General features: G+C 33.9%; 5 protein-coding genes across 7 annotated transcripts in view; 2 read left to right on the plus strand and 3 right to left on the minus strand.

The window, feature by feature from the left end:
- LOC136409530 (nicotinate phosphoribosyltransferase-like) overlaps nucleotides 1-18,915 on the minus strand; it is a 123,683-nt gene that overhangs the window by 82,508 nt on the left and 22,260 nt on the right. The window lies entirely within an intron of this gene.
- Nucleotides 238-2,156, plus strand: LOC136409532 (R3H domain-containing protein 4-like). Its single transcript, XM_066391103.1, has 4 exons — nucleotides 238-454; nucleotides 505-665; nucleotides 719-1,156; nucleotides 1,210-2,156. Exons 1-4 carry the CDS (start codon nucleotides 375-377, stop codon nucleotides 1,320-1,322), a joined length of 792 nt encoding a protein of 263 aa, XP_066247200.1. The 5' UTR covers nucleotides 238-374; the 3' UTR covers nucleotides 1,323-2,156.
- Tbc1d22 (TBC1 domain family member 22) lies at nucleotides 2,150-5,236 on the minus strand. Of its 2 annotated transcripts, none has more exons than XM_066391102.1 (3): nucleotides 5,091-5,236; nucleotides 3,733-3,866; nucleotides 2,150-3,589 (listed from the first exon to the last, which is right to left on the minus strand). In XM_066391102.1, exons 2-3 carry the CDS (start codon nucleotides 3,764-3,766, stop codon nucleotides 2,373-2,375), a joined length of 1,251 nt encoding a protein of 416 aa, XP_066247199.1. In that variant the 5' UTR covers nucleotides 3,767-3,866; nucleotides 5,091-5,236; the 3' UTR covers nucleotides 2,150-2,372. The 2 variants fall into 2 exon arrangements, with proteins under 2 accessions (XP_066247199.1, XP_066247198.1); XM_066391101.1 differs by lacking the exon at nucleotides 5,091-5,236 and adding an exon at nucleotides 4,186-4,402.
- Nucleotides 4,607-13,330, plus strand: LOC136409529 (tetratricopeptide repeat protein 39B-like). 2 transcript variants are annotated; one of them, XM_066391097.1, is made up of 10 exons: nucleotides 4,607-4,729; nucleotides 7,306-7,415; nucleotides 9,125-9,156; nucleotides 9,207-9,308; nucleotides 9,515-9,856; nucleotides 11,104-11,269; nucleotides 11,324-11,652; nucleotides 11,706-11,867; nucleotides 11,921-12,382; nucleotides 12,436-13,330. In XM_066391097.1, exons 2-10 carry the CDS (start codon nucleotides 7,335-7,337, stop codon nucleotides 12,533-12,535), a joined length of 1,776 nt encoding a protein of 591 aa, XP_066247194.1. In that variant the 5' UTR covers nucleotides 4,607-4,729; nucleotides 7,306-7,334; the 3' UTR covers nucleotides 12,536-13,330. The 2 variants fall into 2 exon arrangements, with proteins under 2 accessions (XP_066247194.1, XP_066247193.1); XM_066391096.1 differs by lacking the exon at nucleotides 4,607-4,729 and adding an exon at nucleotides 7,083-7,249.
- On the minus strand, nucleotides 13,363-18,579 carry LOC136409528 (major facilitator superfamily domain-containing protein 6). Its single transcript, XM_066391095.1, has 6 exons — nucleotides 18,162-18,579; nucleotides 17,320-17,812; nucleotides 16,264-17,190; nucleotides 15,308-15,624; nucleotides 14,980-15,257; nucleotides 13,363-13,587 (listed from the first exon to the last, which is right to left on the minus strand). Exons 1-6 carry the CDS (start codon nucleotides 18,286-18,288, stop codon nucleotides 13,450-13,452), a joined length of 2,280 nt encoding a protein of 759 aa, XP_066247192.1. The 5' UTR covers nucleotides 18,289-18,579; the 3' UTR covers nucleotides 13,363-13,449.

Raw genomic sequence — 18,915 nt, forward strand, 5'->3', positions numbered from 1 at the left:
TTCTCTTGCGACGTTGCCTATATCAGTAAAAAATTGCGGAAATTCCCAGGGCAGTTTTGAAGTCAAAATAAATAAAATAAAGTAGCAAATATTACTTAAAAATCCATAGAAATTTCTCTCCTTATCAAAAACTGCTTGAAAAACAAACACAATAAAATAATAAAGTAAGCATTTTTCGAAAAGTTTTTATTCCTAGGTTGTCAATGCGAGTCACTGTCAACTAGAGTGAGTAATTTGGTAAAATCAAAGTTCCATCTTCTGTTTATTTCTACAAATATTTCATTATATTATTCATATTGCGCAACAATTTTAAATTCAAGTCATCTTCCTCAATTTGCTTCAAAACCTATAATTGATTCTCTCAATTCCTTGATATGACAGTAATTAAAGGTAATAACAAGTCTTATTTTACAAGGCCTGGTTCTGGTCAAGTATCAGATTCTGAATCCTTGCAGTAAGTATTATTTGAAAGATTGCTTAAATTGCTCAAAATCTTCCAAATAGCTTAGGCAGCGCCTCAGCTAGTGACACAGAATCTCTGAGCAATGAGTCAGTTGCCCCTAGTCGTTTATTTCGTACATTACCTTCCAAATCCAATCAGTCAGAAGAGCCTGTTAATCTAAAAAGGTCGTCGGGAAAAAGGAAAGTGCGACGATACCAAAACCGTAAGTTTAGAATTTAATACATCAAGTTTTTCATAGCAAACCATCAATTAAAGGATGTCTTTTACAAACACTGTTAGAAGAAGAGGATGAAAATACTTTAGTGGTTATAGTAAATCCTTACAAAAGCCCTTTTGCTAGACTTTTGGAGGATGCCAGTGCCATGAAATATTGGAATAATTTTATTGAAAAATCAGACCAAGAACAGGCAGACATCATTAATGCATTTTCACAGCAGTATCACAAAGAAAAATCAAAGTCAGATATTGTAATACAAGACAATAAACCTCCCCTAGGCAAGGTTTCTTCCCTTGTAAAGAGAACTCTTAAAAACAAAAAAAATCTGTCAATGGAATCTGTACAGAACTGTGAGATTGAAATGCTTGAATTCTTTAAAACATCTCCTCAAGATGTATATGTTAAATCTCCCCCTAGTAGTTTTGACAGGTTATTACTGAAGGCAATTGCTCATTACCATGGCCTTCAAATTAAGTGTAAGTAACTTTTTGGTGTTAAATGATTATTATTAAAAATTGATATTATTTAGGTGTTGCTCCTTCAGATGAGAATGTGAAGCCTTGTATTGAAATTTTTAACATGAAGGAAAAGTGGGTCCCTGCGAATTGCTTCCTAACAGATTTTATCCACCAACTAAGATGAAGTTTTATTTCTTTTTAAAGTTTTAAATCACACATACCATAAGTTTTAAATTTAGAACATTTTTCTTGCTTGTAATTTTTACTCCCTTAAGAAAGTTACCATTTACGTTGCTTTAGGTGTGAATATTTACACCTAATGTTTTAAATTCATATATTAGGTAATATTTACCTATACATAAGTAAATCAGAAGTGATTTCTTAAAACTTAAGTTTGCTGCGCAATAACTTACAGCTCCTAAAGATAATACTGTCATAAGTACATGTATTTTTAAATTCTTGCAATAATACCTTGCCTATATGTGTCTATGATATACTAGGTCTGATTCATTATAGTTCTAGTTGGATAAAGCAAGTGAATTAATAATTATAGTAAATTAAAGCATGTAACGTGTGTTTACTAGGGAACTAACACATAATGACTGAAGGATATAATTGTTTTTAACAGGTGATTATTATTTTATTTATTTCTTTTAACAGGTATTTTAATTTGGACTTAAAAGTTAAATTATTAAGAAATTAACGTGGCATTAGACGTAAAACGTAAGGCGTACGTACTGAGATGTTATTCGATTAAACCCGTTTATGGACTCGCTCACAAGCTAGCTCGGCCTAAAACCTATTCGTCTCATAAAATTTTACATTACGCATTTACTAAATAAATAATTATTGTAGTCCTATAGTCAACTCCTTATGGAAGTGACAATATTCAATGTAGAAAAGTGCACTTCTTTGATGTGAAGTTTTTCATTTTTTCAAATAAAAAAATGCGATGTTCAACACTCATTTAGCTGGTAAAGTACTTATATTTGGTGGAAGGCAAAATAAATCTTATAAAGAATTTTCTGTCTTTTATTGATAAAGCAATCCTGGAAAATACTGAATGTCCTCAAACATGTTAAATAAGAGATTTGTTGAGGTGTAAATTAATTTATCACTGAATATATAATATAAAAATATGTGAAGTCACGTATTTACATTTAACAAATAACATACCTTAAAATTTAAATTACAAAAAATTCAGGAAAACTATTGAAAATAAATTCCACTTCACTCAACTATCGCCACTATTTGTGGTGGTAGTATTACATGTCAAATGGTTCGGTGCATCTGCAAACATAACTTTCAATTTGTACGCTTCCGCCACTAAAAGACTTATTTGAGAACTAGTCCAAGTCCGAGTAGGCAAATTTTGAAGGAGCAACAAAAGTCCTTGGAAGTCTTTTTGCCTCATTAAATCTTCCTTCCAGTATAATAGAAATGCTGCGCATACATATAACTGAAATGTAGCAAATGAATCATTTTCGGATAAATAAGTGTCCCATAGACGAATCGTACACCTTAAGGGCAATTCTCTCGTAAGCAAATTGTTCAACCATCGAAATGAGAATTGTAAGTAACTGACATTATGTTGCTTGAGATGTTTGTGGAGTGTTTCGTCTACGCGCTTTATTAATTCTTCAAGTTGCAAAACTTTTTTCTGAATCCCGATTTGGGCAAAAACATAATTATCTTGAATGCCATCCAAGAACTTTGATAAACACCAAAATGAATCAGCTTCGATAATTTTACGTTGTTCTTCTGTTATACTATCTACTGAGAAATTTTCAAAAGGTTTGTTATCAGAGATAAATTCCTGCAGAAAGACTACGAAAAATGGTGTAACTAAATCATTTATGCCCTGAACATAACCCGATGCGGGATGTCTAATAGACCAAATAAAAAGAATCCTCTCAAACATAACTTGAACAGTTTTTTGTTGGAATAGAGATATAGTAGGATTCATTCTTGGCACATCAATATTAATTTGATGCTGAATATCACGATTGACTTCATCATGTTCCGTATAATAATATTTCTCCACCAATGTCCAATAATCCTGCCTCTTTCTTTCAAGTACGCCATCTCGTCTCTCTAAATTAATTGGCAGATAACCTGACAAAAGTCTCCAGGTAATACCTCTCACTTTCACTGGGATACCTGACCAACTTAATTTACACAAATCTTGTAATGAAGGTGGATTTGCTAAGAGAGCCTCAAACCTTTCCAATTTTGATTCAGTGTCTTCTTCCTGGGGAGGATTAGAACAATGCATCTGCAAAGGTCTTCCTGGAATCCTACTGATCCTCACTATTTCATTATCACGAATTATTTGTGGAGAATTATCAATCATATTTTCAGTTATTGACCTTTTTAATTCGGTCGTATTTCTATGAGAATTTAAGACATTTAATGCTGCAGACTGGGAGACTTTTTTTGATATTTTGGTATCTGAAAAAAAAAATAGGAATGTTATATAAAAAAAGCTATAGGTCAAAAAATAGGTGTTCTTCATTTACTACTATCAATTTAATTTATGACATTTACAGCTCTGTATAAGTGGTAAATTACTGTGGTAATGCCAGGTAACTTACTCTTTAATCCAGAACAAAACTCATCATCATCCATTGCCCAAGCATCACTTACAGAGGCCTGGAAATCTTGGAATGATGTAGAGCTTTGAGGTTTGCTCTTGGTGCTGCTTTTGCCTTCATGCTTTGGGCTTGGTCTGACAGGAAAATATATATTTTTGCTTAGTTTTCAGTTATTGTAATTGTCACTATATTGAGTTAAATCTACTTAATGAATGTGTGGATGAACTAGTACACACATTTTTACTGAGGCTTCAAACAAATTCAGATTCAGTGTTTCTGAGCTATATTGAAGAGTATTACTTGAAGACAATATACTCTAGTAATTCTCTCAAGAACTTTACTAAACAAAAATTGGCATTGAATCGAAGGGCTTTGGAAACATGCATGCAAATAGGTGTGAGATTGCCCGTGACAAATAGGTAATTGAACACATAGCCATTAAAAAGCTCATACCTCCCAGGAACATTTTTGATGTTTTTCTTCCAGAAAGAAGCTCTATCATGTTCCCCTTCCATCGCTGATTTTTACTAAATTTCGAAAATTTGGTGTAAACATGCCATAACTTTCGGAATTTCGATTAAACGAGTAGTTCAGCAAAAAAATTACCAACAAAACAGCTAAAGCAAATAATTTCTTTTAAGGTTATGTCACCTCGGGTTTGATTGGCTATGGACTTTGACAGAGAAGTCTACCCACTCGTATGATGTGCCGTGTCCACAAGTACCATCATCAAGGGAAAAGATCGCAACACTCACCCCTACTCAAAACTTTCATCGAGAATTACTCTTCAATTCATTAATATTCCTTCTCTTTTTTAATGCTATAAAGATAATGATATATGTCATTTAGAAAAAAACGGAACACCAATAAACTGAAACATGTAGTGTAGAAATTTTTATTCCTAGAGTTCCCAGTGAACAGTCAAACTCCTCTGCTTCAGTAGGTTACAAAGATGAACGAGTGACAGTGCCATAGAATGTACTGCGGCAAAAAATAGGTAAAATAAAATAATCCTTAAATAATTCCCCGTCCTTAATTACTACAATAGTTAATTGCTTTTATATTTTAGTTTTTTCTTTTGCTTTTTTATGGCTATCGTTTGATGAATGACGATTATAGTGAAGTATAGATTTTTCCAATGTTTACAATTTTCTATTTATACAATTAGCCCCTTAATACCAGGCAACCAAAAATGATACTCTATGTTATTGTTTCCTGCGTGTTTCTAATCTCATATCATGACTAAATTACACTTATATTTACTTGAAGTTAGACGTATTATTAAAAGATACTTAGAAAATGCCACTCAAATGTAAAGATAATTATATGTATGTGTTTAATGGCTTTCATATTTATACTTTAATGTTTAAAATCAAAGAAATGGTGAAGGTGCTGATCAAACACAACTTATTTTGAAATACCGGGGACTTACAAAACGGTTATGAATATGTGCAGACACCAAGGTTGTAAAGTACTTCATTATGACGCGAACGTCAAGTTTAAATTCTAAACCGCATAGTTTTGAGAAACCTAAGACGTGATTGTTATAAGTGCTGTGTATATACCATTTATATGGTTAAACTGTCCTAAATTAAGCATAAATTAAATTCAAAACATGAGAAAACAACGCGTTTTGAATCATAACATCAACTGTGACGTTTCATTTGACATTCACTTCCATAGCAATCATAAATGCTACAAGGGCGTTATTAAGATATTGTGCTCCATTTCTTCTTTAGCTCGTTAAGTAAATAGTTTTTGAACTATTTAGAGAAAGACGGCGAGAATACGCACATTGTTTTAACACACTTAAAAATAGCGTCTTTTAAAACTAGTAGCGAAAAAAATCGATTGTACTATGCTTTTGAGAAAAAAAGAGTTGTCTCTGTAGCAGGTGTGACTTAAATTTAAAGCATTTAGATTAGTATGTATAATCATAATAACTATTTGTAAATGTGTCTTCTAATTTTACTTGTCCATGTTTAAATTCAATGAAATGGTGAATGTGCTGGATGACGCTAATTTGTTTCGAAATACCGGGGACTTTTAAAAAGATCATACAATTATTGGAAGTTGGGTTTCTTGACAGAAAGATGAATTTATCAGAAATTCGAAAAATGAAAAATATTATTTAAACTCACATAGGCAATAATCATTGTTGTATACATGGCCATATATAGAGTAAATTATTTCGCTGTTCAAATTAAAAAGTATGCCACCTACTTATGATATGTAATTCAATTTAGTCGTTTTTATATTCGCTCACAGGTAGGTAGTAACAAGTTTAAGTACGAGTATTGTTGATTGTATGATCGATTTAGCTGTATAACTATTATTTCAAACTTTTGTTTAAATGTCAGCAAAATATTTTTATAGGTGCCTACACTTAAGGGTTTACTTACTGAATTTTATTCAATCAATTAGTAACTATTTAATGAAAGTTATGAAATACTTCTATAAGTTTAGAGACCGACAGTGAATAAATCAATAAGTATTTACTTTTAATTGTGTAGGTACTGATATCATATAAATTAAGACTAACGCATTTATAAAGAGAGTGGGTACCTTGAATATTTGCTTCCTATACATAATTAGAGGAAATTTGGAAATTAAAATACATGAACATTAAATATTTTTATGACATTGTTTCTCCCTTACGAACTATTATTAAAATTCCATCACAATAAAATTAACGAGGTATCTATCTACATATACATTTACCTCCAATGCGTTAAATTATAAGTATATATTCACATTTATTTGAATTTCAGCATAGGTAATTATGTTAAATGTGATTCCGACAACAATGCAAATTTATTCTGTTATATTAGGACATTAAATTCATGTTTAGTATACGCCTTAATCGATTTTATTGTTACTATCTTAATTTAAAAACTTTTCGATTATGTTATTAAGCAAATAATTGAAGTACTAATTATTTAAAATTTATTTGAGAGGTCAGACCATTTTAAGACTAATTGTAGATCAATTAGGCAAACTTATTAGCTATAATAAATTGGACCATAGTAACGTTATGGAAAAAACCATCATGGGAATTGATTTTACTATGCTACTACGTGACCTGTGGATCAACGCCAATATTTCGCTTTCTTTGTTAAATAAAATATTAATTAAAAATAAATAAATAACAGAGAGTGTTTAATATACGTACATTTATTTGGAAAATTTGAATTTTTCAAAAATTTGTGTTTTGATTGATACCTTCTCGTAAGGTCATGAGAAATGAAGACATGCAAGTTTAATAGATTCATTCTATTTAGGAGAAAGTATCAATCGAGGTCCGCTTTCCTTTCATTTACTAAAAGCTGTACATTACTACATTGAGTTTGGATCGCCGCAGCACATCGAGTGTGTGTCGCTACTCGTGGTAGTTGTGGTGGAAGGTCGGTGGTTAGCTTAATAACATTAATTTTTACACGCGCTTAGCGTAGTGATAACACGAATTTATCTGATTAAGTGGAAAAATACCTATCTCTTTTTAACATGACATCAACTTGTAAGTGTCTTAAGATTAGGTTCAAGCAGTATCGATGTTATCGTGATTATTTTCAGTGACTCTTCCAGTGCGAGTGGCCAAAATCATGGAACACCCTATGGAGAATAATGCGTACGATAATGCGGAGGACGACGTACAAGAAGAAAATGATGATGATTCTGAGGAGGTAAGTGAAGAACATTAAAAATCTTGATCAGAAATAAACAAATTGTAAGCTTCTAATGGTAATTGAAGAGAAAGCGGCATTCGCAATAATAATAATAAGGAAGTACCAATTAGTATTAGTATTTTCTCCTTAGGGTTTTCCAGAAAAATGTACCCGGATATATACATATGTATTTATATACTTTTCGTTTTATATTGGAGTATACTGTTGTCCTGGAGACTTCAGGAAATATTTAATATTACACCTGGAGTTTTTGGCTCACACAGCAAATTTGAATTTCTATATGCGAATTCCCCATGAGGTAAAATTTTAAAGTAAAATAAAAAGGTGATTTATTAGGACCATCCTTCACTTTTTAGAAGTTTTTAATATAAACTCCGTCCGCCTGATCATAATGATAAGTATATGTTACGCATAATGTAGCACTGCCCCTTGAAAGTGTCCTTAGATCCGACAAGTGAATAACCTTAAAAAGATGTTAAAATTATAAAAATGTTAAACTTGCGACGCAACATTCACTTTTTCGCTGTTAAACCGCAAATTTTGTAATTGACAAATAGTCTCAAGTTCAAGTCTTAAAATTAGGTCATATAATGCGTTCAATGTCATCAATGAGTATCCAATTGATTATAAGCTTGAGGGCGTCTGCATGGTAACGCACAGGTGACACACATTTGAAGTATTTAAACAATGCAACTTATTATAATTTCCATTTTTTTGGGATACATTTTTTTGTATAAACAAAGATATATTTATTTTGTAATTTTTTATGTGTTAATGGCCCATTTTGGATCCATAAGAAAATGATGAATTACCAGCCGTTTTCTCTCAGTAACTTTGAGTTACGAGTAAAAACAGGCTTCAATTCTCGTTTGTTTATTGTTTTATGTATTAAATTGTAAAAATTTTAGCGTTTTCTTGCGCAGAAGAATTAGTTATTTCCCTATAAAATTAATTGTTTTACCAAACATAAACCCCACCATATACTACATGCCATTGACACGAAATTCAAGAGACATTAATTAATAAATAAGACATTAGTTAAGAATTTCTAGGTGAGTATACGTCAAAATATTATTGAGAATATTCTCCATAGTTAATAAATGCTAATTTATTAACAAAATATTGAAAGACAAACTAACGAATTTAGTACTACTTTACCGCCCCTCTGCCTTTCTAAATCTCGTCTGCCCATTTTCTAGTCTTCCCTTTCCTTTTCTCTTCTGGAGAGCTACCCCTGTCCAAAAAGGGATTCCTCGACATCTGGCTATTCAGTAATGGCGGTAGCAGTAACCTCGTTCGACAATGCTTCATCTCAAGATGGCTCTGTAAATTTGCTTATCATTACCATATCACTAATTTTAATACCACAACACTAAAAACTTATAAACTGCTAAATCTCCGATGTACATATTCATAAATATCCCCTTTTGTCTGGAAGCACAGTTTGACACCCTGCAGCATATTTTGATTATCGAAAGTTTAATGTAAATGTGTCTTTTGAACTTGAGCTTTTAAATAATGAACGATTAAAATTCGATTTTTGGAATTGGGTGCTGACGTGATCAAGTTTGGTTTGCGCCAAGAAACCTTTAGCTAAAAACAACTTTTAATTGAATTAATTTGGGTTGACCTTGCGTATTATGAAATAAAGGAAAAGTTTAATGTTCTTCATAAAAATTTGTGCTAAAATATTTCTCTTTGTTTAGTTTGAAGACGCCAATGAATTTGCTTCAGACCTGTAAGTATAGTTTGCAAGCAAAGACAAAAAAGTAAAAATAATTTTATCAGGGAGGACATGACCCTAGATAAAGCTCTTGAAGAAGCCAAGAAAGCAATCTTCTATTTCTTCAATAACCAGTTCACAGAAGCTAAACAACTAATGTCCCCTTAGTAAGTACCTTATCACCTCAAAAAACAACCTTTCGATTAAATTTTGTATCATTAAAATTTATACTTCGACTGGTTTGTTGATGCAATTCAAGTTGTGTAAACTTATTGTGTAGACAGACTTTATGAGTCATTATTTTATTTCCACTTCTCAATATTTTTAGCCATCAATCGATGGCAATTTAATCGCAATGCAAAATAACTTGCAGCGCAAATTCTTCTGTGTACCATGCCCTTGGACATGCAATATTCTTGTTTCTGGAAGCTATTCTAACAGTGGAACCTGCATCTATCAGAGCTGCTGCCAAAGCCCTAAAACATGCCCTGACCGTATGCAACAGATTTAGGAAGAAAAATACCATTGGAGAATCTTTAGGTAAAATGGTTAAAAAGAACCATTACGAGCAGTTTACTGAGTTGGAGGCTCATGCCGAACTTTGTTACGCCGAATGCTTGCTTTTAAAGTCAATGCTTACTTTTATGGAAGATGAGACATTGAGCAGCTTTATTAAGGCTGGAATTAAGATTCGATCATGTTTTAATTCATACAAGTGAGTATATAAAACATTATAAACGCAAAATTATTTAATTTTAAAATACCTAAGCAAAATTGTATTAAATATCACTTAAAAACTCGTCAAGCATAATTTCAAATAATTGGAGTGACACTACTTATAATAGCAATAATTAATGGCCCTGAGTTCGTTATGTGAAGTTTTTCATCGCCTGTTTGTATCGCATTGTAAACATGTTCTTTTTTGTGTTTAAGTCAAATTTCCTAATGAATATTTCATATGCGCATCTGCATCATCAGGTCTTAATTATTGGACTTTCCTTTCTATTATGTCAAATTCATCTTAAGGCCGAAGGTTGACTGGTAGTAGAGTACTTTGCACTTGCACACAATCGGTAAAAACGTCATTAAAACTTAACAATTATTTTTATATATGCAGCAATGACAAGTATCTCAAGGCAGAAAAAAACTGTTTAACGTCCGTTAGACGAAAACTGTTAGTACTCATTAAGTAGCACTTTTTTAATTATTTCGACAAATAATCATAGAGAGGTTCATTTAACGTTCCTTCAGAGTAGAACACATTAATTTGTGGTTTAATAAGAATTTTAAATATAAAGATGTACGTCAGACTAATCAATGAGGATACGTTTTCAGAATAGCGAGACGAATACAGGGTGGCTTAAAAGTTATTTACGTTCGTTCTATGCGCGATTTTCCGCAATTTCAATGTGGCATGGCCTACACATACCTTTCATGGTTTATGAGATAATGGAGTTTGCAATATTTTTCAGTTTAAGGAGTTTTAATTTTCAAACTATTTGATATGGAAAAAACTGTTTACAGCGAGAATCGTTGGTGTTCACCTCTTTTACAATCATCTACCTCGCGATACTTCGAACGTACATCAAAATACCTTAACGATCTACCTTTCTGTGTATTCTTTCGTATCTTAGTTGCAAAAAATGTATGACATAGGTGGTTTTGAAATGTTTAAGAATCATGGCATTCTTGAAATTTTCAATAATCATTATGTTTTAAATTTTGTCAAATGTCTCAAAGCGCAGATCCTTAAAGTGTGAAAAACGGATTAAAAATGTCCCCCCAAAAAGAAAATGTTAGTTCTAATTACCAAACGTTAGATGTCTCTATATTTAAAATGTGCCTCTGCTTCGATTAGCTTCCACTATAGATTCCCGAAAATTATACAGAGCATATATTTAGACTTTTAAAGTGTGCTAAACGTTTAGATATGTACATGCTTTTCTTACCAACTATTTCCAGAGAATGCCAGCAAATAGTAAACAAAAGACAATGGCAAAATGAGGACTCAAAACTACATTTTGAAAGCGGTGTGAAAATGGGCATCGGTACTTTCAACCTAATGATTTCCATGCTACCAGCAAAAATCATAAAACTGCTGGAATTCATTGGTTTTCAGGGCAACAAGGTAATTACGAACACCACACTTACTAAACTGCATTTCGTGTATTCTCAATTTTAGGACCAGGGTCTTAATGATTTAATTGAAGGATATCAGCTTAATGGCATTCGACAAATCCTGTGTATGATGACCCTTTTGGGTTACAATCTCATAGTAATGCACGTTCTAAGTCATCGAGAAGGAGATATAGCCATTTGCCAGGACATCCTAGATAAGCAACTGAAAAAGCATCCTGATGGGGTTTGGTTTTTATTCTTTCAAGGCAGATTAGAATTGATGAAAGGGAATTTAAGTGAAAGTATTAGATATTACACCTTGTCATGGAAATCCCAGGATATTTGGCCGCAATTTCATCATATTTGTTTTTGGGAGCTACTTTGGGTTCACTGGTAAGTTTCCTGTAATTTTTTTGCTATGGATTGTATGTTGATTCTGATTTTAGTCTTAGATGTGAATGGAGACAAGCTCATAAATTTATATCTATTTTAACAAAAGAAAGCAAATGGTCAAAATGTCTATACATGTATCAAAAAGCCGCAGTTATGATTATGATGAGAGAGGAACTTAGTTTTGAAGAAAAAACGGAATTAGAAAACTTAATGCGGTATTTATCTATTTCTTCAAATCCTTCAAAAATGCACAACTCAAACCTTTCAGGGATCTTCCAAAATACAAACAAAGAATAGCAGGCAAATCATTGCCGATGGAGAAATTCGCGATAAAAAAAGCGGAGCGGTTTTTCAGCCAGAAGAAGCGCCTGTTAATTCCAGTAATCGAACTCATGTTTCTATGGAACCTTCTAAAAATAATGAAAAACTACCAAATAGCCAAAGAAGTAATGTCTTTAATTGACGCAGCCGAATCTGAGGTTGAAGCAAATATACAGCCTTCCAAATATGACTATGATAACAAGGCTGTGGTGTACTTACTTAAAGGTGCGTGTCTGAGACATATGGGAGCGCCAAATCAAGCTATAAGTTATTTTGAGAAAACTATAAGTCTGCATAGGGACATAGTAGAAGACCATTATGCGGTTCCTTATGCCATTGTAGAGTTAGCTTTGATAGAATGGACTTTGGGAAACAAGGAGAAAGCTTTGTTAGCTTTAGAAGATGCCAGGTAAGAACTTTGTTAATTTACTCATAACACTGTTCAAAAAAATCATATTGTAGGAAAAATTATACTAGCTACTCTTGCGAGTCAAGACTGCATTTTAGGATACATACGGCAACTACTGAATTAAAAGCTGAGTTAAAAAAATCAAAGAACTAGGAAACCGTAATTCCTAAACTAAATATGTATACAAACCGCCTTAATAGATTATATGTATGGCCAACTAATTAGAAGCTTGTTAACACTATTTATATGTTTATATAGTGGCATAGAGACATATAATGTTGCACATTGCTTTCGATTCTTATTCTGAGCCTAGGCCCTGCTAAAAAATATTACATTCAAAGGTAAAGATATGAAGGCTTTTATCTTTACGGGCTCTAACTGGAATCTTGCCTCAAGAGGATTCACTGCGCTCTGAGAAAACTACAACGGGTATTATGGCCAGATTATCATTATACCAAAATAATTATGGCACTCGATATTTGCTAGCCTTGTTATAAGCAGATTTATACCTATGTATATGGTCCCTGCAGGACTTTCCTTTTGATTTATTCAAATGATAGCACTCAAGATTGTGTGCTATACGTCCTACCAAGTGATTCGATAATTAGTTGTTAAAAAGTGATAAGGGAGAGGAAGTTAAAAATGTTAAAATTAAATTTTTTACTTGTGTTTTATTGGTGTGGTCACTTTTTGATTATTAGACTTGTTTGTGTTCTGTAAACAAGGCGTAATTCCTATAATTTTTTTTTATAATAGATTGTTGAAAAATTTTAGCTATATGTGTATCTCAAAGTCTTTTAATGGAACATTGGTCACATCAAATAAATTTGTATGTATAATGTTATTTAATATTTGTGTGGCTGTGTTGTTATATACATATACAGTTTTATTTTAATAGTAATCCTTTGTTGTTCATATTATGAAGAATACAATATTTTGATCCGCAAATTGGTTTTTCTCATGATTAAAATCCAATAATAAATAAATTATATCAAAAATATATTCACTTTCGACTCATAATGCACACTCAACACATTGTGTAGTGTAACTTCGTTCAATCAAGAATACTATGTCTGTTCATCATTGTGTTCTTCCTCATTTTTGAGCGGTAGCGTCTTTTTGATCTCGTCATAGACAAGCTCATCTTTCTCGTTTGGTATCAATTGCTCTCTTTCTTGGAAAGCCAAACTCTGGCTACAGTTTACCTGAAAAATAAGTGTGTTTTAATATCGAGTTAAGACATGTTACAGAAAGTCTTTGGATATATCCTCAACGTTTTGCATGAGAAGTTAAAGCAAGTTATTAAAAATGATAATATTTTTTCTTTGAAAGACGATTTTGCTATCTTCTTCTTGATAAATTCAGACTAGCATAGATCGAATCACAAATAATTAATAACTGCTTGGCAAGTTTCTGAACGTTTGAAAGTATCATGGCTGGAATAGCAACTGCTCATATCTGATCACACGAAGAAAAATTATTCGGGACTGCGGAACTCGATTTTGGACGGAAACTAGTTGATGCTTAGGTAATCAAGAATTGCTAAAGAAGAGCAAAACATGTTGAATTTTAAGCTTTTGAGATATTAATTTCTCAATTTTTATCGGAATTACTGAAATTCAGACCACTTGAATTTGTTTATATTGCACTATTATGCAATGCTATGCGATCAAATGTTCAATGTTTTTAATCTCTCCTGACCGCAGTTTTTTTGCTGCAATAGGTCAGCATAAATCAGTATTATCGTAACTAGTAAATTACTGTGCAAAACACGTAAAGATTTAACACAAGATAGTGGGTAGATGGTTATCACTGTAGAGAACTTTCATTTAGATGTAAAGAGCTATCACACAGTGCCATAAGGTTGTATTTACTGGGATTAGGGTCACTCGGTAACCTATTTTCAAAAGTTTCTAAGTAAAGGAAAAATGGTTTGAACTTTCTTGTTTTTATTTTGTAAAATTCCGCAAACAGCTACCATTTTTTAAATTCCACGTCTCAAAATCAGTGATAGATGGGAAATAAATCTAAACTCAAATAGGGGTTTAAATTTCCTACATCCGATTTCCAAGATAACGGTTGAACGTTTTCAATTCTAGATTATACTAGAAATAGAAGCAATTATGTACAGAGGAGATAACATGGTTATCTCGTTTAGAGTTATAGCGCTCTGATATATGATTCCGACTGATATAAATTTTAGATGACTAAAGCCTGGCAAATCATAACAAAACAAGCTTTGAGTCAATAGTTACTACTGAAACCGAAAATAATGTGTTTGTAAATTATACGTATTTTCTATTTATATATTATAACGGTGTATTTACATAGAAGCTATGTGCTCTGCCAAATTCATGCTTCATCACCGAAATCTCAGAAACCGCATGAGACACTTTGCATGTACATTATTATAAATTCTTACTCAACTTCAGAATTTGATTCTTTGATTATCAATCTAATTCGAAGGGCCAGGTGAAACAATTCTTAGGATTATCATCCAATAAAACTACAAATTCTTGAGTTTTCTCCCTCACAATGTCGAATTCTTCAATTTTAGTCTTTGTCCATAACACGTTCTCCATGCAGTTTCCGCTTACCTTTCCATTACTTTCAGTCTTCTTATTGAGCTTAGCACTGCTCTTGCTATGGTTGACCTCAAGAGCTGACTTCAGCAGGTCGTTCTTCGATGCTTTAGCAGCCCCAGAATAACTCCCTCTTCGTATACTATTGCTCCTCGCTCTAGCCAAGTGATTTCTCCCCAAAGAAGTCAAGGAACCAATTTGATTGTATTCCACCATCAGACTCAGCCTTTCGATGCTCACCATGGTGCCCTGGTCTTTAAACTTCGGTTCTCCGTTTTGTAATTTTGTATCAACTGCAATAATTGTTGTCCAAATACTGTGGGGAAAGTTATAAAATCTTTACCAGATACTTCGTCTGCTTTAAGGTCGTGTTTCTTAAGCCAAAACCAGTAGAGAATAACATAACTGAGTCCGGAAACTGCTGCAACAGTTCCCATGATCTGAAAAGCATCAGTTATGCCAAATTTGCTGATAATGTGGCCCCCTATAAAGGAACCGGAACCTCTTCCTATGCTGTAGTGAGCCATTCCTACCACCCCAATAAGGGTGGCTAGGAGGTTGGCAGGTGCTAAAACTGCGCAATAGGTAGCTGCGGCCACCCACATCAAGTGGACCGAAACGGATTCCAGTGCTTCGAAAGGGAAACACCACCAGGCGCTCCTAAAAATTGATAAGTTAATTAATCTAGCATGGTCGTAAGGATGTTTTTTAGCTCGTTGATTCGCTGGACTACCACTTGCAGGCTCTTAACCGTGGCATATGCATTTGGGGGATTTGGGCTTGGAAGCACGATTAGTCGAGCCGGTTTTATACAGAGTGATTCATTAACAATGGAACAATCGAAAACCTAAAAAAACATAAATTTACATATTTTCAAGTGTCTAACCTAGATATTTTCCGAATAATGGCAAAATAACGAATTAAAATTTTAACTTTCAACACCCTGTACATATCCGAAACTATAAATTTTCGGATCAAGCAAATTTTCTCCAATCGTTATCGATTTGACGTGTAATATCTCCAGCTCTCGCTAGTACCATTGTTATTGAATCACCCTGTATATAAATGTTGGACGCACAATGGAGATACGTAAAATAAGCACATTAGGGATTATAATGGGTAATAATTAAAAAAAATCTTGCGATGGAAGGCAGCGAACAGTGAATGTAGGGAGCTGAAAAGTTATTTGTTATTTACCACCAACCACCTGATCATCAATCGAGATCAAACAATAATCACCCTTGATTGCGTACATTGCGTTGCTGCCTACACAAGTCCTCAACTCAAGCAAATACTTACTCAATAAAGGAGTACCCCATTAACCTGGCAGCATGGGCAAAGAAGGCCAGAATAATTATGTTCACATGCCCTATCTTGCTTGCAATTTTCTCAGCTCCATACAAAAATGGTAAACTGCTTATAGTGCCAACAGTCACGGTTACCCCGAGCAAAGAATTTGGAGCTCCTAAGTCTCTAAGGTAGAAGAACAAGTAGCTCTCAATAAATCCCCACAAGTTTCCCAAGATGTACATGAAAATTACAAAAACCAGAACTTTGGGGATTTTAAATATGTTGAATAAGTCCTTAAATACGTTGTCGGAAGGTAGTTTTGTCTCTAATGGCATCAATGAAGCAGCCCCAGCGGAGACTATCAACAAGACGTCGAAAGCATAGAAGGCTGCCGAGTAATCTGTGTGTCCGGTTTTGCTACTTCTCAAGTCGATCAGCCATCCGATTAATGGGGAGAAGATTGCCATCCCCAGACTGGAGAATAAACGTTCTTTCCCGAAATCTCCACCGTACTTTTCTATGAGAGCTAAAGCTATAGGGTCCATAATAGTAACCCCGGCGTTGAGCATAACGGTTCCAATAAACCTCAAGAAAAAGTAGATCCAAAAAGTTTTGCTATCGCTCTCTTTGTAGTCCGGAGGACAAACTTGAGGGCCGTTTGCTCTGAACTGGCACTTTTGCAATATGCAATCTTTGGACATATCATTTAAACGGGTCTTTGTCACTTGATTAGCACCAAACACTATCCCACCACATCGAAGGTCCAATTCATCAAATTCTTGAGTCTGAACTCCATATCGCTGCAACATCTTATGGCTGAATCTCTTGGACAGTTCCATTACGTTTGCGTTTTCTTCCTCTTCCAGTTCGAATCCAAAAGACTCAATTGGCTCCCCTAAATTTGGATGCATGTCCAGAGTTATAAGTAAACCAGTGCTGTGTGGGTCAAAGGAAAGTAGATTAAAAGCTTTAATCGGGTGTATACCAGTACAGGGTGTCCGGAAATAACGTTGAAATATACGTGCTCTGCTCATGCGACACACCCTGTACAATGATCCAACTTACGTCTTATTCCTTGTTAAATGAAAATTCAAGTTATCCTCATCTCCAGGATCAACCTTCAAATCTGTCCCATTTTCAGTCACAATGAGCATAGGATTTTGAGGGATCCTTTGCTTCTTCAGCAAACAATGGTCTACACACATGTCCACCACTACGTCGATTTCCTCAGCCTCAGGGCATTGCCTGGAAGGGCAAGGGCTCCACCAGACTTCAACGTACATTTTCTTTGGATGAGTTATTACGTAACCCGGAGGTTGAGCTCCAGGGAGTTCTTGTCCTGGTATGAAAAGGAGAACGTGGTGGAGAACTGCAGTGAGCAAAAATGAGACGATCACGACGGGTTTGTATTTCCCGAATTTGTCTACTAAGAAGCCTGTTATGGGGGGTGCTAAGAAAGTGGTTAAAGGCAGCGCCAGGTACACTATGGAGATGTCCTCCATTTTCAGCCCGATGTTCTGCATGTGGATTGTGAGGTATGGTACTAATGATGAGGTTGCTGCAAGAATCTTCATTCAGCTACAGAGCTCAGATTCGGTGTACACCAGACCACGATTGGGATCTCGAAAACCGCAAGAGGTGCAAAGTTGATTCATTTTTCATGTTATTATAAAGAGTGTTATTTATGTACGTGACCAAATTTTAAGGGGTAATTCTTTGAGTGGTTCTAAGTCGAAAAATTTGTATAAACCTACGGCCGGTAATGATTCCTATAAGGTGCCTGTAGGGTGCGTGCTTTGCCTTTTAGACAAAAATTTTCAATGAAGAAGTGCATGACTCCTGCGATTTTCGACATTCCAATGGCGAACTGCAAATCTGAATAACCCTATCTAAAATTCGCTACATACCTCCATAAAGAAAAAATAAAGTGATTTTTAACATGATCAAATTCTTGTTAATGCCAAACCATCGAGGAGGTGGAGGTTCCGCTGTCTTTTCATCCATGTACGTGTCGGTACCAGTTTCCTCAGCCATTCTAAATAAATTTCACTTACACTAACTGAACACTTTAGCACTGTTTCTTCGAACTTAAATTCAAATTAGGGCTCTATTTGCTTTGAATTGCGCAAAATTTGCTTAGGGCTGAAGCATGGTTTTGGATAATGATACGGTTGATTTTTTTCGTATTCTGACGTTGAGTTTATGAAAATCTTTGAGCAGATGAAATAAAATAGGAAAAGCTTTGCTGTCCTCCTTTTATACGATAATTACGAAAATATGCTATAAATTAGAGTTGCACAATATATTCAGATCCAAATTAAACAAGGCCTTCTAAGCTTCTGGAACATTTGTGAAATCATTCTTAATCTCTAGATTGGTTAAAATTGAGCAAATTTACAACTATAAAAGTTTATGATCCTCTGTGACGCAAATCAAAACATAATTAAATACTTAGGTACAATAAGAAGCGTTTTGATATGTTTAGATATAACAAATGTTTATTTTAAGTAATAAATTATTTTCCTCTAGGTGTCTTCATTTTGCCTTAGAGTCTCCTGAGAAATTCCTAAATTCATGAGAAAGTTCACGGAAATCCCTTCCATGGTTGTTTTGCATTCATGTGAACAATCTAGCGCGACAAAAAGTTGCTGTTTACTACTC

The sequence above is a fragment of the Euwallacea similis genome, chromosome 6, assembly GCF_039881205.1.
Source record: "Euwallacea similis isolate ESF13 chromosome 6, ESF131.1, whole genome shotgun sequence".
NCBI lineage: Eukaryota > Metazoa > Arthropoda > Insecta > Coleoptera > Curculionidae > Euwallacea > Euwallacea similis.

Excerpts from the sequence above, each read along its gene's own strand:
- LOC136409532 (XM_066391103.1), top strand. The coding sequence starts at position 375 with ATGACAGTAATTAAAGGTAATAACAAGTCTTATTTTACAAGGCCTGGT. Across the intron at positions 455-504 it reads TCAGATTCTGAATCCTTGCA|CTTAGGCAGCGCCTCAGCTA; the intron begins GTAAGTATTATT and ends TCTTCCAAATAG. Across the intron at positions 666-718 it reads AGTGCGACGATACCAAAACC|GATGTCTTTTACAAACACTG; the intron begins GTAAGTTTAGAA and ends CATCAATTAAAG.
- Tbc1d22 (XM_066391101.1), bottom strand. The coding sequence starts at position 4,247 with ATGGAAGGGGAACATGATAGAGCTTCTTTCTGGAAGAAAAACATCAAA. Across the intron at positions 3,867-4,185 it reads ATCAAAAATGTTCCTGGGAG|ACCAAGCCCAAAGCATGAAG; the intron begins GTATGAGCTTTT and ends TTTTCCTGTCAG. Across the intron at positions 3,590-3,732 it reads GTTTTGTTCTGGATTAAAGA|ATACCAAAATATCAAAAAAA; the intron begins GTAAGTTACCTG and ends TTTTTTTTTCAG.
- LOC136409529 (XM_066391096.1), top strand. Across the intron at positions 9,157-9,206 it reads AATGAATTTGCTTCAGACCT|GGAGGACATGACCCTAGATA; the intron begins GTAAGTATAGTT and ends TAATTTTATCAG. Across the intron at positions 12,383-12,435 it reads TTAGCTTTAGAAGATGCCAG|GAAAAATTATACTAGCTACT; the intron begins GTAAGAACTTTG and ends ATCATATTGTAG.
- LOC136409528 (XM_066391095.1), bottom strand. The coding sequence starts at position 18,288 with ATGGCTGAGGAAACTGGTACCGACACGTACATGGATGAAAAGACAGCG. Across the intron at positions 15,625-16,263 it reads ATGGGGTACTCCTTTATTGA|GAGCGCCTGGTGGTGTTTCC; the intron begins GTAAGTATTTGC and ends ATCAATTTTTAG. Across the intron at positions 13,588-14,979 it reads AGACTGAAAGTAATGGAAAG|GTAAACTGTAGCCAGAGTTT; the intron begins GTAAGCGGAAAC and ends CTTATTTTTCAG.